Below are 20,677 nucleotides of genomic sequence, written 5' to 3' on the forward strand. Positions count from 1 at the left end.
TGAGGCCCTGGGTTCTATTCCTCAGCACCACATAAGCAAAAAGAAAAAAGCTGGAAGTGGCGCTGTGGCTCAAGTGGTACAGTGCTAGCCTTGAGCTGAAGAGCTGAGGGACAGCGCCCAGGCCGAGTTCAGGCCCCATGACTTGACCCCCCCCCCAAAAAAAAATTTGTGGGCTGGGAATGTGGCTTAGTGGTAGAGTGCTTGCCTAACATTCATGAAGCCCTGGGTTTGATTCCTTAGTACCACATAAACAGAAAAAGGTGGAAATGGCGCTTGGCTCAAATGATAGAGCTGGCCTTGAGCAAAAGCAGCTCAGGGACAGTGCCCAGGCCCTAGGACTGGCCAAAAAAAAAAAAAAAGTTTGCTTAATAGTCCATTCAACTGGTTCCAGCAGCATCCCTGGCCCACAGCTCTGGCTTTTAGGACCTTACTTAGCATGTTAACTCCTTTTCATTTATTATTTTAAGTTGATCTAATAGCACCATGCCCACTCCACTTCTCACATACATATTTTCCAATATATTATACAATGTCAGGTGAATGTGATAACTACTACACTATGGAAACACCTACATTATACAATGCCATAACATCTAAATTTCATTCTTGAGTCCAGGTTGTTCCCAATACTCAAACAGGGTGGTGGCAAGATGCCAGCATTGGCATTTACTGGTAATCTTGAATGGCATCATACTATGCTTACCAAAATGCTTAGAAATGGGGTTTTGTGGGTTTCTTTGGTACCAAGACTGAGGCTTGAACTCAGGGCACTGTCCCTGAGCTTTTCTGCTCAAGACTAGTGCTCTATCACTTTGAACCACAGCTCTATATCCGGTTGTTTAGTGGTTAATTGGGGATTAGAATCTCATGGATTTTCCTGCCTGGGCTGGCTTTGAACCACTATCCTCAGACCTCTGCCTCCTGAATAGCTGGAATTAGAGCAGTGAGCTACCAGTGCCCAGTTTCACTTAATTTGTATATTCTGGAATAACTTTACATTTTAAAAAAAAGGTGCAAAAGAAAGCACAGAGTTCCTCTATGTCTTTTATCCAGAGTCCCCTAACATTAACAACTTACCTAACTATGTAGATCTGTTAGAATTAATGTAGGTGTTACTGTTAACTAAACTCCTGGCTTTATTCAGATTTTCTCTTCTAAAATCAATCTACAATACCAGAACGTTCTTTCTTTTTGTTTGTCAGTCAGGGGGCTTGAACTCTGGGCCTGTCCCTGAGCTCTTCAGCTTAAGGCTAGGGCTCTACCACTTGAGCCACAGCGCCACTCAAGGTTTTCTGGTGTTTAACTGGAAATAAAAGTCTCATGGACTTTCCTGCCTAGGCTGGTTTTGAACTGTTATCCTCAGATCTCAGCCTCCTGAGTAGCTAGAATTATACACATGAGCCACCAGCGCCAGGCTCAGATAGTTCTTTGTAACGTGCACATACTGTTCCTTTTCAAAATGGCCTGAAACTACTTTTTTGGGGGGGAGGGGGAAAGGAGGTTGGTTGTGGGGCTTGAACTCTGAGCCTGGGCACTGTCCCTCAGCTCTTCAGTTCAAGGCTAGCCTCTACCACTTGAGCCACAGTGCCACTTCTGGCTTTTTCTATTTATGTGGTTCTAAGGAATCGAACCCAGGGCCTCATGCATGCAAGGCAAGCACTCTAACCACTTAATGACCTTCCCAGCCCTGCAACTACTATTAAAGGCTAGTCTTTCAGGATAGGTGGCAACACTAACAATGGTCAGGAGGCTCAGACCCACTGGCTCTTGGGCAAAAGGCCTGTAAACCCACATATCACCTGTCTTTTTTTTTTTTCCTGGTCTTGGGGCTTGAACTCAGGGCCTAGGTGCTGTCCCTGATCTTTTTCTCTCAAGGCTTGTGCTCTACCATCTGAGCCACAGCTCCACTTCAGGTTTCTGATAAGCTAATTGGAGGTAAGGGTCTCACAGACTTTTTTGCATGGGCTGGCTTTGAACCATGACCTTCAGATCTCATCTTCCTGAGTAGCTAGGATTACAGGCCTGAGTCACCAGCGCCCGGCCTATTTTGTTCTTAAAGACCATTTGTAGTGTCCTGAGCCTGTGGATCCTCATTTCAAGAACCTTGTCCATCATCCTCACTGTTCACAAAACAACTTCTGAACCAAAACTCACCTCTTTCCTCTTCGGTGGGCTGATAGAACGGAAGCGGCACACCCTTAGAACAGAGGAAAAGCTCAGGTAAGGTCTCACTGCTGGGGTCACTTTGGTAAGGACAGGGGTGGGATGAGGGGGGGGTGCAAGGGCGCCAGGGATAGGTGGGAGAGAGAGGAGGATGTACCTGTCCTGCTCTTCACAGCCCAGAACTGAGAGGACCAATCAAATCAGCCCAGGTAATGGGGATTCACCAATAAAACCCTCACAGAACCCCCAGCAACAAGTGGGAGCAATGAGGTGCTGAAAACACCAGAATGCTCCTAGGCAGGGGGTGGAAGAAGCCATCTTACTGCTTTTCCTGTTAGCTAGATCAGGCATAGGAAAACTCCAGCCTGAGGTCAAATTGGGTTGCAAATAAAGTTTTACTGGGTTAGGTGCAGGTGGCTCAGGCCTGTAATTCAAGCTACTTAGGAGGTTGAGATCTAAGGATTGGGGTTTGAAGCCAGCCAGAGCAGGGAAGTCCATGAGACTTTTTTTTTTGGTCACTTGTGGGGCTTGAACTCGGCCTAGGCGCTGTCCCTCAGCTCTTCAGCTCAAGGTGAGCGCTCTACCACTTGAACCATAGCGCCACTTCCAGTTTTCTGGAGGTTAATTGGAGAGTCTCACGGCCTTTCCTGCCCGGGCTGTCTTGGAATAGTGATCCTCAGATCTCAGGTAGGATTACAGGGGTGAGCCACCAGCACCCGGCCAGCGCCCAGCTCTTCTGTTTTTGTTTTGTTTTTTGCTATTGTGGGGCCTGAACTCAGGGCCTGGGTGCTGTCCCTGAGCTTTATGACTTTGAGCCACAGCTCCATTTCTAGGTTTTGAGTGGCAAATTGAAGAGTCTTATGGTAGGGAGCAGTGGAGGGGGAAATCTTTCCGGATGTTTTTGCCCAGGGTTGGCTTCAAGCCATGATCCTCAGATCTCAGCCTTGTAAGTAGCTCCAAGGATAGGTGTGAGCCACCAGTGCCCGGCTCCATGGGACTCTTATCTCTAGTTAACCACCCAAAAAAAGCCAGAAGTGGAGCTGAGGCTCAAGTGGAAGAGCTCTAGCCTTGAGCAAGAACTCTCAAGGATCCCAGGTCTGGACCCAAGTCTGGGACTTGCTCCAAAAAAAGAAGAAAAAAAAAAGAGAGAAAAGAAAGAAAAGAGAAAAAGTTTCCTGACTTACAACCTGGAGTAAATTCCCACTCTATAGACTGAACCAGTTTCTAGGGCCCAGAAGCACACACAGCGCCCGGAACAAACAAGGAAGGGAGGAGGGGCCCCTCTGTACCTCATAGAGTTTGGTGGCCACAAGTCTTCTACCAGTGGTGTTGATTCCTTCCATGATTACAACCTGAAAGACGAGAAACAACAGGCTTGCTAAACAAGGGGGGGAAATGAGAGGTCTGGCATCAATTATTTTGACGCAGTTACGAGTATTTTATAAGTGTAAACTCAGAGCAGTTTTCCTGCAAACAAATTAAAGGGACTGCATTAGTAACAATAATTATACTGTATACAAATGATGTAATTCTCACAACTATCCCATGAGGTAAGAATCATTATTTATTCTCTGAAGACCCAGTGGCTTAGAAGGTTTAAATATCTTGCCTGAAACCACATACCTTGTGAGCTAGAGCTAGGATTTGAACTTGGGCTGTCAGACGCAAAAGCAAGCATAAATGGGAAGACCAGAGACACAAGAGAATGATAAGAACCTCTATGATGCTGTCGTCTGGCCCATGTAGGCACATGCCACACGTCAGAGGAACAAACTGAGAAAAACCTATCCCTGGCACAACACTGGCAAGTGTAAATGATACCTCTACGTCTTGGTGCAGCATCTGCAATCTTACCTGTCCAGGAAACAGAGAATATTCTCTGAGCTCAGACAGATCCACTGGAATCTGAGCACCTGAGGAATGTTCCCGATCTCCCTCGAGGATGACCGACTTGCTGTTCAGCTTCCCATTGCTGTCACAGCAGATCTGACCCAGCAGAGTGACAGGCTCCTACGGAAGGAAAGGGGCAGTTTAAGAAGCAGTTTCGGAAGTCACTGGGGTGAACAGTGAGTGACCCCCAAGAGACATGTGCGTTGTATGGAGGAGATCGAGCATCACATCTCCACAGACGGCAGAGATGGAGGAGCTGTGACAGGCTCACCACGCTCGGAGGCTGCCTGGGATTAAGCATCTTCAGCAAGGGAGGACGTGCCCCACCCCCACGGCACCTTTCCAGACCTATAGCTGAAAATACTTCACATTTACAGAACCGACGAAATACCAGGAACTGTTCCAAGTATGCATCTTTACTACTTGAACTACAGCTCTACCTCCAGCTTTTGGCTGGTTAATTAGCTAAAGCATCTCTAGATCTTCTCAAATGGATTGGTTTCAAACCTAGAACCTCAGACCCCGGCCTTCTGAGTAGCTAAGATGACAGTCCTGAGCCAGTGATGCCTGATAAAATTGGTGTTTTGTTGTTTTTTTTAAATTTTTGTTTTGGCCAGTCCTGGGGCTTGAACTCAGGGCCTGAGCCCTGTATCTGAGCTTTTTCACTCAAGGCTAGCACTCTACCACTTTGAGCCACAGTGCTACTTCCTGTTTTCTGGTGGTTAATTGGAGGTAAGTCTCATGGACTTTCCTGCCTGGCCTACCTTCAAACCATGATCCTCAGGTCTCAACCTCCTGAGTAGCTAGGATTACAGGCATGAGTCACTGGTGCCCGGTGAAACTGGTGCTTTTTAAAAGCCTATTTATCAAGTCTGTCTCTAGAATGGGAATCTACCCTGGCTATATATGAGCAAATGACAGTTAGTTTAGAATCTGCATGCCATAGGTTTCTGTCTTCCTGCCTCAGCCTCTAGTGTAGGGAATACAGGTGTGTGCTACCATGCCCACTCATGTCGTCCAATTTTTAAAGGTTGAGTTTTAATATTCAAATCTTAATACTGATTTGTAGGTGACCTTTACATACCATAGACATGAATCCTTTATTAGTTACATATTCCTCAAAAAAATTTTTTTTGAGACAGGATCTTGATATGTAATCAGGCTGACCTTGGATTTGTGATCTTTCTGCCCCAAGCTTAGTCCTGGGCTTATAGGTGTGCACCACTATGCCCAGTACCATATCGGCATAGTGGTTCCTCATTAGATTAACCTGAGCTCTTTTTCCTCGATCCTGTTCCCATTCTTAGGAGCAAACAGGAAGTCCCATCTTTCCCACATGCCTGTGCATCCCAGCCCACCAAGCACTTCCTCCCAATAATCTCTAAAACTTCCTCAGAGGACACAATTTCACATCTCTTTCCCCAGATGCAACCATACAGCAAAGGTACCTTAAGGAATTTTGTAGAATACATCCCCCTTAGATCAAAAGAAGGTCAAGTGCCAGGTGCTGCTGGCTCATGCCTTTAATCCTAGCTACTCAGGAGGATGAGATCTGAAGATCCCAGTTCAAAGCCAGCAGGGCCAGACAAATTTGAGACACTTATCTCCAAATAACCAGCAAAAAGCTGCAAGTAGAAGCATGGTTCAAGTGGTAGAGTGCCAGATACGAGTGAGAGCTTGAGACCCTGAGTTTAAGCCCCAATACTGCTGCACACATGCAAACGTGAGTGCACACACGTTTTATAAAGAAATATGAGCAGATTTAAAGCATGGTGTAGATATAATTAGTGGCTACTGATCTATAATTAGAGAGTCAACTAGGAGAGCTGCTTTCTATGCTAGAGAACTGGGTACCCCATCCCTGCTGCTGTCTGTGGAGCTCTCCAGGAGCTACCTGCCTTAGCTAACACTAAGGAGAACGTCTTCAATCTTTGCTGACGTGACAAACCCTAAGCTAAGTGACAAGAGCCCTGGTCACAAAACCAGGGAGCCTTTATGCAACTTCCTGCAGAAGGACTTTTTAGTGAATTCAACCAAGACAGATGCACAGGTAAATGGAAAAGGCTATCTCTTTACCGTTGCCTTAAAAAGATAATAAATCATGAGAACGGGACTCAAACTCAGTCCCTGACACTTTCGCTCCCTGGCTAGCGCTCTACCAACTGAGCCATGCCTCCACCCTGTCATGAGAACTCTTAATGAAAGACAACTCTTACTTGCACCGGGACTAGCAGAGGCGTAAAAGACTCAATCTTGTAATGTTCCTTGAGTTCGCTGCCAAGCTCTTCTATCTTACAGGTCAGAACTGCAATCCCAGATGTGAAAGAAAGTGTTGTGTTTAAAACATTTCACTTGGCAAGAAAACACAGTGCGCTGTAAAATATTACAGTCATTTTATAGGCGCAGGGAGGTGCCTGGACATCTAAAACTCTAGCCAATTTTCTTGTGTCTGGTTGCTAAATCTGGCCAGCCAAAAGGTCACTTGGAGACCATGCAGGAGTCAGTGAGTCCCTTCAACCACCCCTGGAGGAATAAAGTCCCTTGGGATATCAGAGCCATTCCGGGCAAGCCAAGGCTACAGTGGAGAAGGCTTCTTCCAGGCAAAGTCATAAATGTCCTTAGAAGTTGAATTCATCACATAGTTCAGGATTTCTTTCCTGTGGACAGTTACAGGTCTTTTCTTCAGGAAAGCAATCGGACAGTGACACTCAATGTCCCAATGCTAACAGAGGACCTCTGGGGAAACCTTCCAACTCCCCTTCCCCCACCCAGGGACCAGGACTTGAACTCAGGGCCTAATATTTGCCTACAGGCTGATGTTCTACCACCTGAGCCATGCCTCCAGCTCCCAACCTTAGAACTTGTTCTACCAGCCTAGCTAGGGGTGTGATAGCTCTCTAAGCCTTTCCAGGTGGTTTTACAACCACCAGAAAAACAATCACCTTCTCGAATGTCTGGGAGCTTCTGGAACATGAATTTGTAGCTCCCAGTGAGTGGTTCTGGATACCCGATGACCTTCAGGCTGGGGTTTCCGGCTCCCCCTCTTCCGGACCAACACACACCCTGGGACCAGCCAAAGGTATTAACCACTTCGCCTCGGTTATTTCTTGAGTTGTATTTCGGGGAGGGAGTGGCACTGACAGAAAGGAAAACAGAAAAGTAATATTACATTCATGGCTAGGGGGAGCGGGGAGGGAAATGAGCTTACTTTTTGGAAATGGGAACTGGAGGGAAGTCCAAGTTAGCTTTATAAATCCAATCAGTGTAATGGGGTTGGACATACACAGACCTTTCAGGAATTTCGGGAATGAGGGGCTGAAGAATACCGAGAAGGAATACCGAAAATGTTTAGAGATGTTTAAAAGCTAGGGACGTTATCTGAAAAGGTTGTGTTGTCTTCTGACATTAAAATCAAACAAAGTAGCCAGGTACCAGTGGCTCATGCCTATAATCTTAGTTACGATTATAGCTGAGATGTGAAAATCAAGGTTTGAAGCCAACTCAAGAAGGAAAGTCCAAAAAAAAAAAAAAAGTCCAAAATAAAAAATCACCATTTGTGGAGAAACATTAAAACAAGTTAAAAAAAAAAAAAAAAAGAAGGAAAGTCCACGAGACTCTTACCTCCAATAAACTACCAGAAAAGCCAGAAGTGGAGCTGTAACTCAAGTGGTAAAACACTAGTCTTGAGCAAAAGCAGCTCAGAGAAGAGCCCAGACCCTGAATTCAAGCCCCAGGATCAGCACAAAATAAACAAACAAACAAACGATAGAAAAGTCACACAAGGGCTGGGAATGTAGAGTGCTTGCTTAGCAATTAGAAATGAAGAGTTACAAATAAGAATTTATAATCAGGGTCTGGGAATGTGGCTTAGTGGTAAGAATTCTTGCCTAGCATTCATGAAGCCCTGGGTTCGATTCCTCAGTACCACATAAACAGAAAAAGGCCAAAGAAGCACTGTGGCTCAAATGGTAGAGTGCTAGCCTTGGGCAAAAGAAGCTCAGGAGAGTGCTCAGGCCCTGAATTCAAGCTCCAGGACTGGCAAAATAAAAAATAAAATAAAATAAAAGTCACACAAAATTCTGAGTAAAAGTGAATTTTAAGTATTTTCTTCTCCCTTCCTTCCTCCCTCTCTCTCCCTTCCTTCCTTTTCCTTTGTTCCTTTTCTTTCCTTCCTTCTCTCTTTCTTTCATGGGTACTGGCGCTTAAACTCAAGGCTTTGCACTCTTGTTTGGCTTTTTTTTTTTGTCAGTTGTGGGGCTTGAACTCTGGGCCTGGACACTGTCCCTCAGCTCTTCAGCTCAAGGCGAGCCCTCTACCACTTGAGCTACAGCGCCACTTCCGGTTTTCTGGTGGTTTATTGGAGAGAGGAGTCTCACAGTCTTTCCTGCCCGGGCTGGCTTTGAACCGCGATCCTCAGATCTCAGCCTCCTGAGTAGCTAGGATTACAGGCGTGAGCCACCAGCGCCCGGCTTTGTTTGGCTTTTTTGCTCAAGGCTGGTGCTCTACCACTTGAGCCATACCTCCACTTCTGGTGTTTTGGTGGTTAATAAGAGCCTCATGGACTTTTCTGCCCAGGCTGACTTCAAACTGCGATCCTCACATCTCTGCCTCCTGAGTAGCTAGGTGCAGGCATGAGGCACAAGTGCCTGGCTTTTTCCTTTCTTATGAATCATCAGCATTTACTAGGATATTGTCTAAGCCAGGAACTGTAGATGCGCCCAACACTTCTGAGCATTTACAGAAACTCACAATACAGTTCAAGGGTGAAGCAACAATAAAGAGAAGTTAAAATCAGTCAGCTTCCGCCAGCACCTGTGGAGGTGGAGTTCACTCCCACACTGGTAAATGTCACCTCCAAGAACACCTGAGGTAGCTGATCCGCTTAGTTACTTCTAATCCTTGGGCTGTTAAATATCACCTGTACAGAGATCTCTAAATGGGCTTTTTCTTTTTCCCCAGTTGGTTGTGGGCATTGAACTCTGGGCCTGGGCGCTGTCCCCGAGTTCTTCAGCTCAAGGCTAGCACTCTACCACTTGAGCCACAGCGCCACTTCCGATTTTCTGGTAGTTAATTGGTGATCAGAGTTTCACAGACTTTCCTCCCTGGGCTGGCTTTGAACCCTGATCCTCAGATTTCAGCCTACTGAGTAGCTAGGATTATAGGTGTGAGCCACCCTGCCTTCTTTCCAGACACAAGCTACAAGACTAATAAGCTCAACTAATTATCTTTACCTTCAGTGCTGCCTCTGCCTGACTAGTTTACAAGCTCCTGTCATAAACTACAAAGCCAGTTTTTCTGATGTCAGCTTTATTAGTATATACTTTATAAAAAAAAAGGACTAGGTTGGACACTGATGGCTCACTCCTATAATCCTAGCTACTCAGGAGGCTGAGATCTGAGGATCTCAGTTCAAAAGCTAGCCTGGGTAGGAAAGTCAGTTAGACACTCATCTCCAATTAACCATCCCAAAACTAGAAATGGAGCTGTGGCTCAAAGTGGTAGAATACTAGCCTTAAACATAAATCTCAGATGCAGTGCCAAGGCCCTGAGTTCAAGAACCACGACTAACCAAACAAACAAAACCTCAAAACAACAGATTAGGCAGTGGCTACTGGCTTCTCTGAGCGCCTGGAAAGCTCCATGGGATTACAATATAGCCAGGCTCTTTAACACAACCACAGGCTTCCAACAGGCCACTTCAAGACATGCCTACAGGGGCTGGGAAGGTGGCTCAGTGGTAGAGCGCTTGCCTTGCATGCATGAGGCCCTGGGTTCGATTCCCCAGCACCACATAAGCAAAAAGAAAAAAAAAAGACATGCCTACAGGTTTCAAAGGGAGGAACGTCCCCAGAATGCTAATGGTCCTGGGAGCATGCATGAAACCATCACTATCTGCCATGTCTACAAAGCTTGCTTGGAAAGGAAGGTGAGATGTCCCCAAAATAACAGTGGACTGCAGTAAAGCCAAAGCATCCTTCAAAATCTAAAGAGAGGCCAGGTGTTAGCAGCACAGGCCTGTAATCCTAGCTACTGACGAGGCCACTGTGATCTGCAGATCACAGTTCAAAGCCAGCCCAGGCAGGAAAAGCCCATGACTCTTATCTCCTATTAACCATCAAAAAGCTAGAAGTGGAACTCTGGTAGAGCACTAGCCTTGAGTTAAAAAAAAACAAGCCAAAGTATAATGTTCTGAGTTCAACCCTAGCACTTGTGAGCGTGTGTACAAACACAAACACACACACACACACACACACACACACACACAATGAATATTCATGTAAAACAACCACACAGCTTCTCCCTGTCTAAAGGAAACAACTTCAACACCTTGAGCTCTGGTTAGTCCAGAGGCACCCAGTGGGGAAGCTGTGACTCCGGACAGTCAATATTCCCCCAAATGGTTAACATGGCAGCATCCTGGCGAGACAGCACCCATAAAACACTGCTACTCAGCAATCCTCTAACACAAGACATGTCATTTACAGATTTCAAACAACCGCATAGGATCTTTGTGGATTTCTATAGTTTGGTGGCAGCAGGGATCAAAATACTAATTAAGTCAGTGGAGACTCACAGTGACAAGCCAACTGCCAGAAACGAGTTGGAACCTGAGGGAGGGACAATAAACAGGTTATGCAACATGATGAACAAAGATGTGTACTTTTCCTTTTTTTTAAAAGAAATACTTTAGATTAAAAAGAAAAAAGAAACCTAACAAAACACAAGCTAATGGTAGGTGAGAGCCTATTTGCCTTTCCTGGCAAACTGGCTAGACTCTCAGGCTCTAAAAGGACAGGTTGTTTTCAACAGAAGATATCAGTTCCTAATCTAGGAAATGAGCCCCAGCGAAGTGGGTGGAAAGTGAGTTTCCTTAACGACTGCAAGGAACAGTAATTTTCCACAAAGGAAGAGAAGGGGAGGGAGGGAGGGAGGGCAGAAAGCAACAGGCTTTGGAGTTAATTCACTGCAGACCTCCACCTGGGTCCACGGTTAATAAATGACTGTGTAATTTCACTTATATCAGGCTGCAGTGTGAGGAGAGAGGATTTCATTATGGCGCTTACCTTGGGGAGAAGCTGGATGGTGAGAGGATCTGATGCGGACTACGTAATGACACATTCCTTTTTGTTAGGGGGGTCTCCGGGGTGGTGATGGGTCGCTTTTGAGGCCCCTAGAAACGAGATGAAAAAATTCCAGTCACTGTGACTCCAAGTTGCAAACTCAGTGTATATATCGTGTGTGTGTGTGTGTGTGTGTGTGTGTGTGTGTGTGCGCGCGCGTGCGCGCGCCCAATCCTAGGGCTTGAACTCAGGGCCTAGGCTCTGCGCCTGAGCTTTAGTGCTCAAGGTTGATGATCTACTGCTTGAGCTATAGCTCCACTTCTGGCTAAATCATGGACTTTCCTGCCCAGGCTGGCTTTGAACCTCAACCCTTAGATCTATCTCATGAATAGCTAGGATTACAGGGTACCTAGCAGTATAGAGTTCTTAGGAGAGGGGTAGTGATGCCCAAGTGAAGGACACCAGTTGGGCAAGTTCTCAAGGTGGCATCTTTCAGGTTTAATTCTAGAAACAAATCTTCAACTCAGTATTTGCCAGGAAGCTCTCCCCATTTTGAAGGCGATTGTGAACAAAATGCAAACATTTTCTGAAAAGGATGGCCAAGTGGTTGTCCTGTGGAACTTTTACTGTGCTCACTCTCCATGCTTTACGTGGATCTGGGATCTGCAGTGCATATGGCTGTGACCTGCAGGCGCACATTTTCCTGAGATGGGATGGGAGTGTGTTACACATCTTTTGGCTAGGTCTAGCACATATTTTCCAAATTAAAGTCAGGCATGACTCGACGCCGATAACATGACTGAGCTCATACTTGGAGAACAGCTAGCAAACACCTCACTGATAGTCACTTTTTTTCTTTTTGGCACATCAACGAGAATCCAGAGATAAGCCCCAAATGGGAGAATGAATCCCCTCAGAGGTCCCACTGCTCCCTACAGTCTAAGATAACTGAATGCAACAGAGGAAAGACAAAAATTCCTGCCCAGCCCATAACCAAGGGCCTAAGCTGCAGAAGCCTTTCCTACTTGAAGGCTCCACCTGGTGGAGAGCTTAAGTTTGGATCATCAGCTTTGGACTCTTGGATCCTGTGGAGACAGAATGTGAGAACTGACCTAGAACCATTAAATATTTAACAGCTGGGCAGTGGTGGCCCAGGCCTATAATCCTATTTACTCAGAAGGCTGGGATCTGAGGATGACAGTTCAAGTAAGTCCTCCCCTCTCACCCCCACTAACCACCATTAAGCTAGAAGTGGAGCTGTGGCTCAAGCAGTAGAACACTGACTTTGAGCTTGAGGTCCCGAGTTCAAGCCCAATATTGGCATGCACACACACACATACACAAAAGCTGTAATGCGGGGCTGGGAAGGTGGCTCAGTGGTAGAGCGCTTGCCTTGCATGCCTGAGGCCCTGGGTTCGATTCCTCAGCACCACATAAGCAAAAAGAAAAAAACCGAAAGTGGTGCTGTGGCTCAAGTGGTAGAGCACTATCCTTGAGCTGAAGAGCTGAGGGACAGCGCCCAGGCCCAGAGTTCAGGCCCCACAACCGGACCCAAAAAAAAAAAAAAAGCTGTAATGGAAGGTAAATTTAAAAACAATGTTATGCTATGTTTCACATATAGTAACTATCGTTGAAATTCCTTAATAATATTTTAATGTTATTCCAGTTAATGTAAATTGCAATACTTGTAATTTTAAATATAAACTTCAGCTGAAGGATTCTATGTGCTAATAGTTCTACTCTATTTAATTCTTTATCTTATTCAGTAGTTCTTAATTGGTTGAGTGGATGGACCAGAATTCATATAGCTACTTCTCCACTGCTGGACTATGGATTGTTTTTAATTTCTTACAAAGAATGCTGGGAGTCCATGTTTTATGCCTAACCACAGCTATTCAGGAGGTTGAGATCCAGATTATAGTTTGAACACAGATAAGAAAGAAAATTCTGCCAAATTCCATTTCCAATCAATTAGCAAAAAGCCAGAAGTGGAGGTATGACTTGAGTGGCAGAATACCAGCCATAAGTGAATGAGTGCAAAAGCTAAGAGACAGCTAGAGGCTTTGAGATCAAGCTGTGCACTCTTGCTCACACACGCACACACACACACACACACACACGGGCACACACGCTCACACACACGCGCTCACACATACACGCTCTCTCTCAGAAACACACACACACACACACACACGTAAAAAGCCAGACAGGAAACATGGCTCAAATGATAAGTACCAGCACAGCAAGCAAACTAGGTAACAGTCCAAGGTCCTGAGTTCAAACCCTGGCACAAAAATTTTCTGGAATACACATCTTCATGCACATAGCATTTCCTACCATTTGCATTACTTCCTCAAGAAAGTATTATTATTTATTTAATTTTGGCAGGGGAGGGAACTGGAGATGGAACCCAGGGCCTTTCACGTATGCTAAGCATGCACTCTACCACTAAGCCACAATGGTTGGCCTTTTGAGACTTTTATTGGGAAGAATTATTATTACTATTATTATTATTATTGTGCCAATCCTGGGGCATGAACTCAGGGCCCAGATGCTGTTCCTGAGTTGTTGTGCTCAAGGCTAGCACTCTACCACAGCTCCATTCCTGGCTTTTTTGATGGTTAACTGGAGATAAGAGTTATATGAGTTACCCAGGAGGCTGAGATCTGAGGATTGCAGTTCAGCCTGGGCAGGAAAGTCTATGAGACTCTTATCTCCAATAAACCACTCAGAAAACTGAAAGTGGCGCAGTGGCTCAAGTGGTTGAGTGCTAGCCTTGAGCTGAAGAGCTGAGTGTTCAGGCCCAGCAAGCCCCATGACCGCCAAAAAAAAAAAAAAAAAGTCTCATCAGCTTTCCTATCCAGGGTGACTTTGAACCACGACCCTCATATCTAAGCCTCTTGAACAACTAGGATTAGAGGCATGAGCCTCTATGCCTGGCTAGGAGGAATTACTGAGACAAAGGATCAAGCAAGATTTTATGGTTTTGATTCACTTTCTCCAACTATTTTCCCCAAAAGTTTCTCCTAGTACACAGTATTTCAACACCTGCGATGAGCAGGCATTAAGGGAAATGGCTGTGAGTGAAGCACAGATTCCATATTCCAAGAGCTTCCATTCCACTAGAAGATAAACTGAAACAAAGAATCCATCAAATGCCTACTGGAAACAAACTGAGATGAAAAATGAAGCAGGACAGTAAGACACAGGAGGGAAAGAGGCTTGCTCTTCAGACACAGTTCCCTGTCAAGAGGACTATGAGGTGGACATGTTTGGCATGTCTGAAGACCAGAAAGGAAACTAATATGGCAGGAACAGAAGGAGGGGGAAGAAGGCAGAGTAAGTACGGGCTCAGACAGATCCTCACATAGATTGGTTCAGACTGAATGTGAGTAGGGAAAAACTAAGTCATAGGGAGCTGGGAGCAAGAAAAAGCTGACCTAGCTGGGCACCAGTAGCTCACACCTGTAATCCTAGCTACTCTGGAAGCTGAGATCTGAGGATTGCGGTTCAAAGCCAGCCTAGGCAAGAAAGTCCATCAGACTCTTAATCTCCAATTAACCACCAGAAGACTGGAAGTAGAGCTGTGGCTCAAGTGGTAGAGCACTTGCCTTGAGCCAAATTGCTGAGGGACCCAGGCCTAGAGTTCAAGCCCACGACCAACAAAAGAAAAAGAAAAACTTGGCCTGATACTGGTACCAGTGACTCACACTTGTAATCCTAGCTACTCAGGAGGCTGAACCTGGGGATCCTGGTTTGAAGGCAGCCTGAGCAGAACAATTTGAGAGTTTCTGATCTCCAATTAACCTGCAAAATGTCAGTAGTAGAGCACCAGCCTTGAATAAAAAAGCCATAATAGCACCTTCCCCACTCCCCACAAAAAGAGAAGAAATTGTTTATTCAGCAATGTTTCCAATTTGCTAACTGAATAACAAAGGATAACGATGTTCAAAGGGCTGTTCTTACATAAAAATATCTATGTATCTGATGAATAAGTGGAAATGTAGTAGGAAATATAGGAGAATTCTGATATTATTTCCCATCAGATCTTTAAATGTTATGGTAATTTTGTGGGTGTACGTGCCAGTACTGGGACTTGAACTCAGGGCCTCAAGCTCTCATTTTGGCTTTTCCTCTCAAGGCTGGAGCTCAACTATTTCATCCACAGCCTTACCTCCAGCTTTTTGCTGCTTAATTGGGAGATAAGATTCTCATAGACTCCAGCTCCAGCAGGCTTCAAACTGTGATCCTCAGATCTTAGCCTTCAGAACAGATAGGATTACAGGAATGAGCCATTAGTACCTGGCTGTTTTTGTTACTATTTTTAAAATACTACTTATAGGGCTGGGAAGGTGGCTCAGTGGTAGAGTGCTTGCCTTGAATGCATGAAGCCCTGGGTTTGATTCCTCAGTACCACATAAGCAGAAAAAGCCAGAAGTAGTGCTATGGCTCAAGTGGTAGAGCGCGAGCCTTGAGCTGAAGAGCTGAAGGACAGTGCCCAGGCTGAGTTCAGGCCCCACGACTGACAAAAAAAAAGCTACTTATACAATTTCTAAACACTTTATACTCACCTTGGAGGGTGTGGTGTAAGAGTTCAGTAGAGATTCTTCTTCTTCTTCCACTTCAATTCTAAACACATTGGTTAAGGAAAGTAACAAGCAAGGGCTGATTAAATAAGAAATATGAATTTCAAGTATTTTTTGTTGTTGTTGCTGCTCCAGGGGTTTGAACTCAGGAGCCTGAGTACTGTCCCTGAGCTTTTGCTCAAGAATAGTGCTAAACCGCTTGAGCCACAGTTCCACTTTTGGCTTTTTCTGAGTAGTTTATTGAAGATTAGAGTCTCATAGACTATCTGTCCAGGCTGGCTTTGAACCATGATCCTCACATCTCAGCCCCCCAATAGCTAAGATTAAAGGAACGAGGTACCGGTACTTGACTCAATTTCAGGGTTTTTGGTAGTTTTTTTTTTGGTCAGTTATTGGGCTTGAACTCAGGGCCTGGGCACTGTTCCTGAGCTCTTTTGCCCAAGGTTAGCACTCTACCACTTTGAGACATAACATCACTTCTCGTTTTCTGAACGAGAGAAGTTAATTGAAGAGTCCCATGGACTTTCCTGCCTGGGCTGGCTTCAAACTGTGATCCTCAGTTCTCAGCCCCCTGGGTAGCTAGGATTATAGGTATGAGCCACCAGTGCCCGGCTAATTCAGGTAATTTTCGCTGTACCCAAATTACACATGCAAATTCAGACAAATGAGCAAATCCAGACATGTGGCTTGGTGGGAAGTCCTGCAGCAGCAAAGGATACAGCTCCTGTATAGAAACAATGTCTCTAGTTCCCGCATGCCCACTGTTCTTGGAGACATTGTGCCAGGCTTTGGATAATTTTTTGCTCAGAACCTGAGGAATAAAATGTAGTCAACACATTATTCCATATTCTTATAATAAAGATAGCATTTTTTCACAGCCTTAAAATAATACATTCAACATGTTACTCAGGAGGCTGAGATGTGTGGATTATAGTTAGAAGCTAACACCTGGCAAAAACAAGCTCATGAGACTCTTATCTATAACCACCAAAAACCCAGAGTGGAGCTATGGTTCAAGTGTCAGAGTACCAGCCTTGAATGAAAAAGCCAAGCAAGAGTGTAAGGCTCTGAGTTCAAGCCCCAGTACAGCACACAAGTGCACACGTGCGCGCGCGCACACACACACACACGCACACGCACACACACACACACACACACACACACACCAAAGCAAAAGAAAACAAACAAAACAGAAGACTGGGCTCAGTTAGCCCAATCTGACATGGAGATCAGAATTCAGGTCTGATTCCAAAGCCTCTACTCTTCTCAATACATCATACACATCCCTTTAACACCGAAGACCATGAGTAGTTTGCTTATATACTGTTCTTACCTCATGCTCAAAAGAGTTCAGGATCTCAGCTGTAAGGCAAGCTTTACCTGTGCTGGTACAGAAGGCCACCAGCTCACCCACCATTCCCTCCTCATTCTGTCCATATTGAACACAAAGGTCTGCCACTGCAGGAAGGGAAGTTGGACAGGTAAGGACTTAATTCATTGCAGCTTTGATCATGAAAAGCAATTAATAATAATAACGTTGTATGTATTCAGTGCTAAGCACTCTTCTAGGCACTGGTAACACAGTGAACAAAATAAAAGCATCCTTGTTCTCCTGAAGCTTACTACTGGGGAGGACAGAAAACAAAAATTACATCTTTTTTTTTTGGGGGGGGTCTGGTCGTGGGGCCTGAATGCTGGACCTGGGCGCTGGCCCTCAGCAATTCAGCTCAAGGCTAGCGCTCTACCACTTGAGCCACAGCGCCTTTTCCGGCTTTTTTTCTTTTTGCTTATGTGGTGCTAAGGAATCGAACCCAGAGCTTCAGGCATGCAAGGCAAGCGCTCTACCACTGAGCCACCTTCCCAGCCCCCCAAAAAATAATTAAAATATGTGACATATCAGATGGGTAAATATACTATCTAGAAAAACAAAACCAGGAGCTGACAAGGTGGCTGGAAATGTGGCTTAGTGGTAGAGTGCTTGCCTAGCATGCACGAAGCCCTGGGTTCAATTCCTCAGTACCACATCAACAGAAAAAGCCAGAAGTGGACTTGTGGCTCAAGTGGTAGATTGCTAGCCTTGAGCAAAAGCAGCTCAGAGACAGTGTCCAAGCCCTGAGTTCAAGCCCCAGGAGCCAGGCAAGACAGCAGGAAAAACTACTCCCAGAGGGAGAAGATTCCAAGAACTTAGTTTTAGACATGTAATTTGAGATGCCATTTAGACATTCAACTAGAATTATTCTGTAGGCAGCTGGACAGACCAGCCTGCAGGGAGACAAGAGGTCTCAGCTGAAATATATTTGGGAACCATTGGGCAATCACATGGAACAGAAATCTACAAGACTACAGGAGGAATGATAGTATCAAGCAGACCTGAACCTCAGGACACTCAGATGTTTAAATAAAGATGAATTTTCAGAGCCTAAGATGTGTTGAGAAACAAGGCTAAAGAAAACTAGAAGTGGCAGAGACACTGACAAGAGAAATGTTCTATTTTATATACTCATCCATTCATTTATTTTATTTTTGTGCCAGTACTAGGGCTTGAACTCAGGGCCTCACACTCTTGATTGGCTTTTTAGATTAAAGGCTGGTACTCATCACTTGAGCCACACCCTCACTTCCAGCTTTTTGCTGGTTAGCTGGAGGTAAGTCTCTTTTTGTCCTGGTGTTGGCTTGGAACTTCTATCCTCAGTTATCAGCCTCCTGAGTAGCTTACTAGGATTTATTATAACTGCAAACCACTGAAACCTGGCTGCACTCTGATTTTATATCTAAGCTAAGAAGTTCAATATGTTAGTAAGTGTGATTGAGACAGGTGAACATTCAGCCCGTCTCAAGAGTATTGGCTTTGCCAGGCACCGGTGGCTCACGCCTGTAATCCTAGCTACTGAGGAGGCTGAGATCTGGGGATCGAGGTTCAAAGCTAGCCTGGGCAGGAAAAGTCCCTGAGACTCTTATCTCCAATAAACCAGTAGAAAACCGGAAGTGGTGCTGTGGCTCAAGCGGTAGAGTGCTCGCCTTGAGCTGAAGAGCTGAAGGACAGGGCCCAGGCCCAGAGTTCAAGCCCCACAACAGACCAAAAAAAAAAAAAGAGTATTGACTTCTAATTGCATCTTACCATTAGACCCTAAGAACCATTATGATGGAGAACTGAACTCAAGAGGCAGTAGACCGGAGTTCACACACAGCTTAGGCATTTTTGCTCGGTTCCTCCATTCTATAACAGAGGGAGGTAAGAAGCTCCCTAAAGTTACTTGCAGGGCTCAAACTTTAGGACGCCAGGCTATGGCATTCATATTTGCTTGGTCACTTACAGCTCCGATGAGAAAAATGATGGATGGACCTAAGTTTAGGTGTGGGTTGGAAATGGAGACGCCGAGAATAAAACTCTATGTTGTAAAAACACAAAAAGCACCCACATCTAGGGTTACTAGGGTGCCAACAGCTGCCCCAGCCTGAACTTACTTAGAGCACTTCTTGGACAATGTTTTTAGGGTCTGAGCTGTACCCTCATGGGCACTTATAAACCCCTCCGAACCCCAAACCTCAAGGCTCAATTTAGTGCCTCTCACGCCCCCAGCGAACTCCTCAGAGGGTCGGAGCCCCCCGGGTCCTGGGCGGGGGACGCGGGCGTGGGGGGCCGTGCACCCCAGCTGGGTGAGGGACTCACATTTCTCAGACAGGGCGTCCTCGCAGTCCAGGCCGAAGATCTGCAGTTCCTCCACCAGCTGCTTGGTGGACACCAACATGGTGACACAGACACGGGGCCCGGGTCCCCCGGCTCGGACCTGAGCCCCAAGAAGCCGGCGGACGTGGGGCGCACGGGACCCCCGCCCCTCGGGCCGTCAGGCCGCCCCGCCGCCGGCCTCGAAGAACCTCAATCTTTTTTAATGTGAGAGCTCCACACTCGGGCTCCAAACGGCCTTTTCAAAAGAGAGGCACAGAAACTTCGAGAGGACACCCTCCCCGGAGAAAAGCTCTCCCGAAAACCTGCTCCACATCCAGCGTCCGGGAGGGCGGAAAAAAACCCGCCAAAGTTTGTGCGCCGCGCGCACGCGCAAGGCTCGGGTCAGCCCCGCCCTCCCCGCGCGCCCGCCCCTCTGCGGCTGCGCACTTCGCTCCCGCCCCCGCTCTGTCCGCGCGGGAAGCCAGCGAAGGTCTGCCGGCTCCCCGCGCGCATCCCCGTTTCCCAGGCGTCGCCTTTCCCGCGGGAGCCCCGAAATGCTCGTTTGTTCCCCCTTTTGGCGCTCTGCCTGGGGGCGCAGGCGCTGTCGCGTCCTTGTCTTCGATTGCCCTACGCGGGAGGGACGGCCGTGAGGTCCCCACAGCACCACGTTACCGGCGTCTCCGCCCGCTGTTGGAAGGTTCATTGGAGGTAACGAGTCTCACGGCGTTCCTGCCCGCGCTGTCTTCGAACCGCGATCCTCGGACCCCAGCTCTGAGTCCCGGGGCTTGTAAGCACGGTACCCGGAGGCGCCGCCCGCGCGTGGCCGCCGGGGGGCGCGCTGCAGCCGCCTCGCGGTCCCGCCTGAGTGACTTCTCGGCCCAGTTCCACGCACCGCGTTTGTCACCGGAAACTAAGGCTTTCCGCGTAGTGTAAGAGTGTGGCGGGGTGGGCTGGTGGCTCATACCTGTCATTGTAGCTGCGAAGGAAGCTGACGTCTGAGGACCATGGTTCAAAGCCAGCCTGAGCTGAAAGCTCTGTGAGACTCTAACCTAACAAAAAAAAAAGCCAGAGTAGCCGGGCGCCGGTGGCTCACGCCTGTAATCCTAGCTACTCAGGAAGCTGAGATCTGAGGGTCACGGTTCAAAGACAGCCTGGGCAGGAAAGTCTGTGAGACTCATCTCCAATAAACTACTCAGAAAACCAGAAGTGGTGCTGTGGCTCAAGTAGTAGCCTTGAGCTGAAGAGCTGAGGGACAGCGTTCAGGCCCAGAGTTCAAGCCCCATGACCCACACACACACAACAGAGGAATA

At 46.5% G+C, this 20,677-nt stretch overlaps 1 protein-coding gene across 1 annotated transcript in view; it reads right to left on the reverse strand.

Moving 5' to 3' along the window:
• The window catches only part of Pola2 (polymerase (DNA directed), alpha 2, accessory subunit), a 32,775-nt gene extending 13,053 nt beyond the window's left edge, over positions 1-19,722 (reverse strand). Inside the window, exons 1-10 of the mRNA XM_013020943.1 lie at positions 19,371-19,722; positions 17,034-17,158; positions 16,420-16,511; positions 15,686-15,743; positions 11,118-11,224; positions 6,996-7,189; positions 6,270-6,358; positions 4,018-4,173; positions 3,453-3,515; positions 2,155-2,197 (exon numbers count right to left, since the gene is read on the reverse strand). Coding sequence (XP_012876397.1) covers positions 2,155-2,197; positions 3,453-3,515; positions 4,018-4,173; positions 6,270-6,358; positions 6,996-7,189; positions 11,118-11,224; positions 15,686-15,743; positions 16,420-16,511; positions 17,034-17,158; positions 19,371-19,449 — 1,006 coding nt within the window. The 5' untranslated portion in view covers positions 19,450-19,722. The remainder of the gene's footprint in view (positions 1-2,154; positions 2,198-3,452; positions 3,516-4,017; positions 4,174-6,269; positions 6,359-6,995; positions 7,190-11,117; positions 11,225-15,685; positions 15,744-16,419; positions 16,512-17,033; positions 17,159-19,370) is intronic.
• Between the last annotated feature and the right edge of the window lie 955 nt (positions 19,723-20,677).

The sequence above is a fragment of the Dipodomys ordii genome, unplaced genomic scaffold (assembly GCF_000151885.1).
Source record: "Dipodomys ordii isolate 6190 unplaced genomic scaffold, Dord_2.0 Scaffold54, whole genome shotgun sequence".
In the NCBI taxonomy this organism is placed as follows: Eukaryota; Metazoa; Chordata; class Mammalia; order Rodentia; family Heteromyidae; genus Dipodomys; species Dipodomys ordii.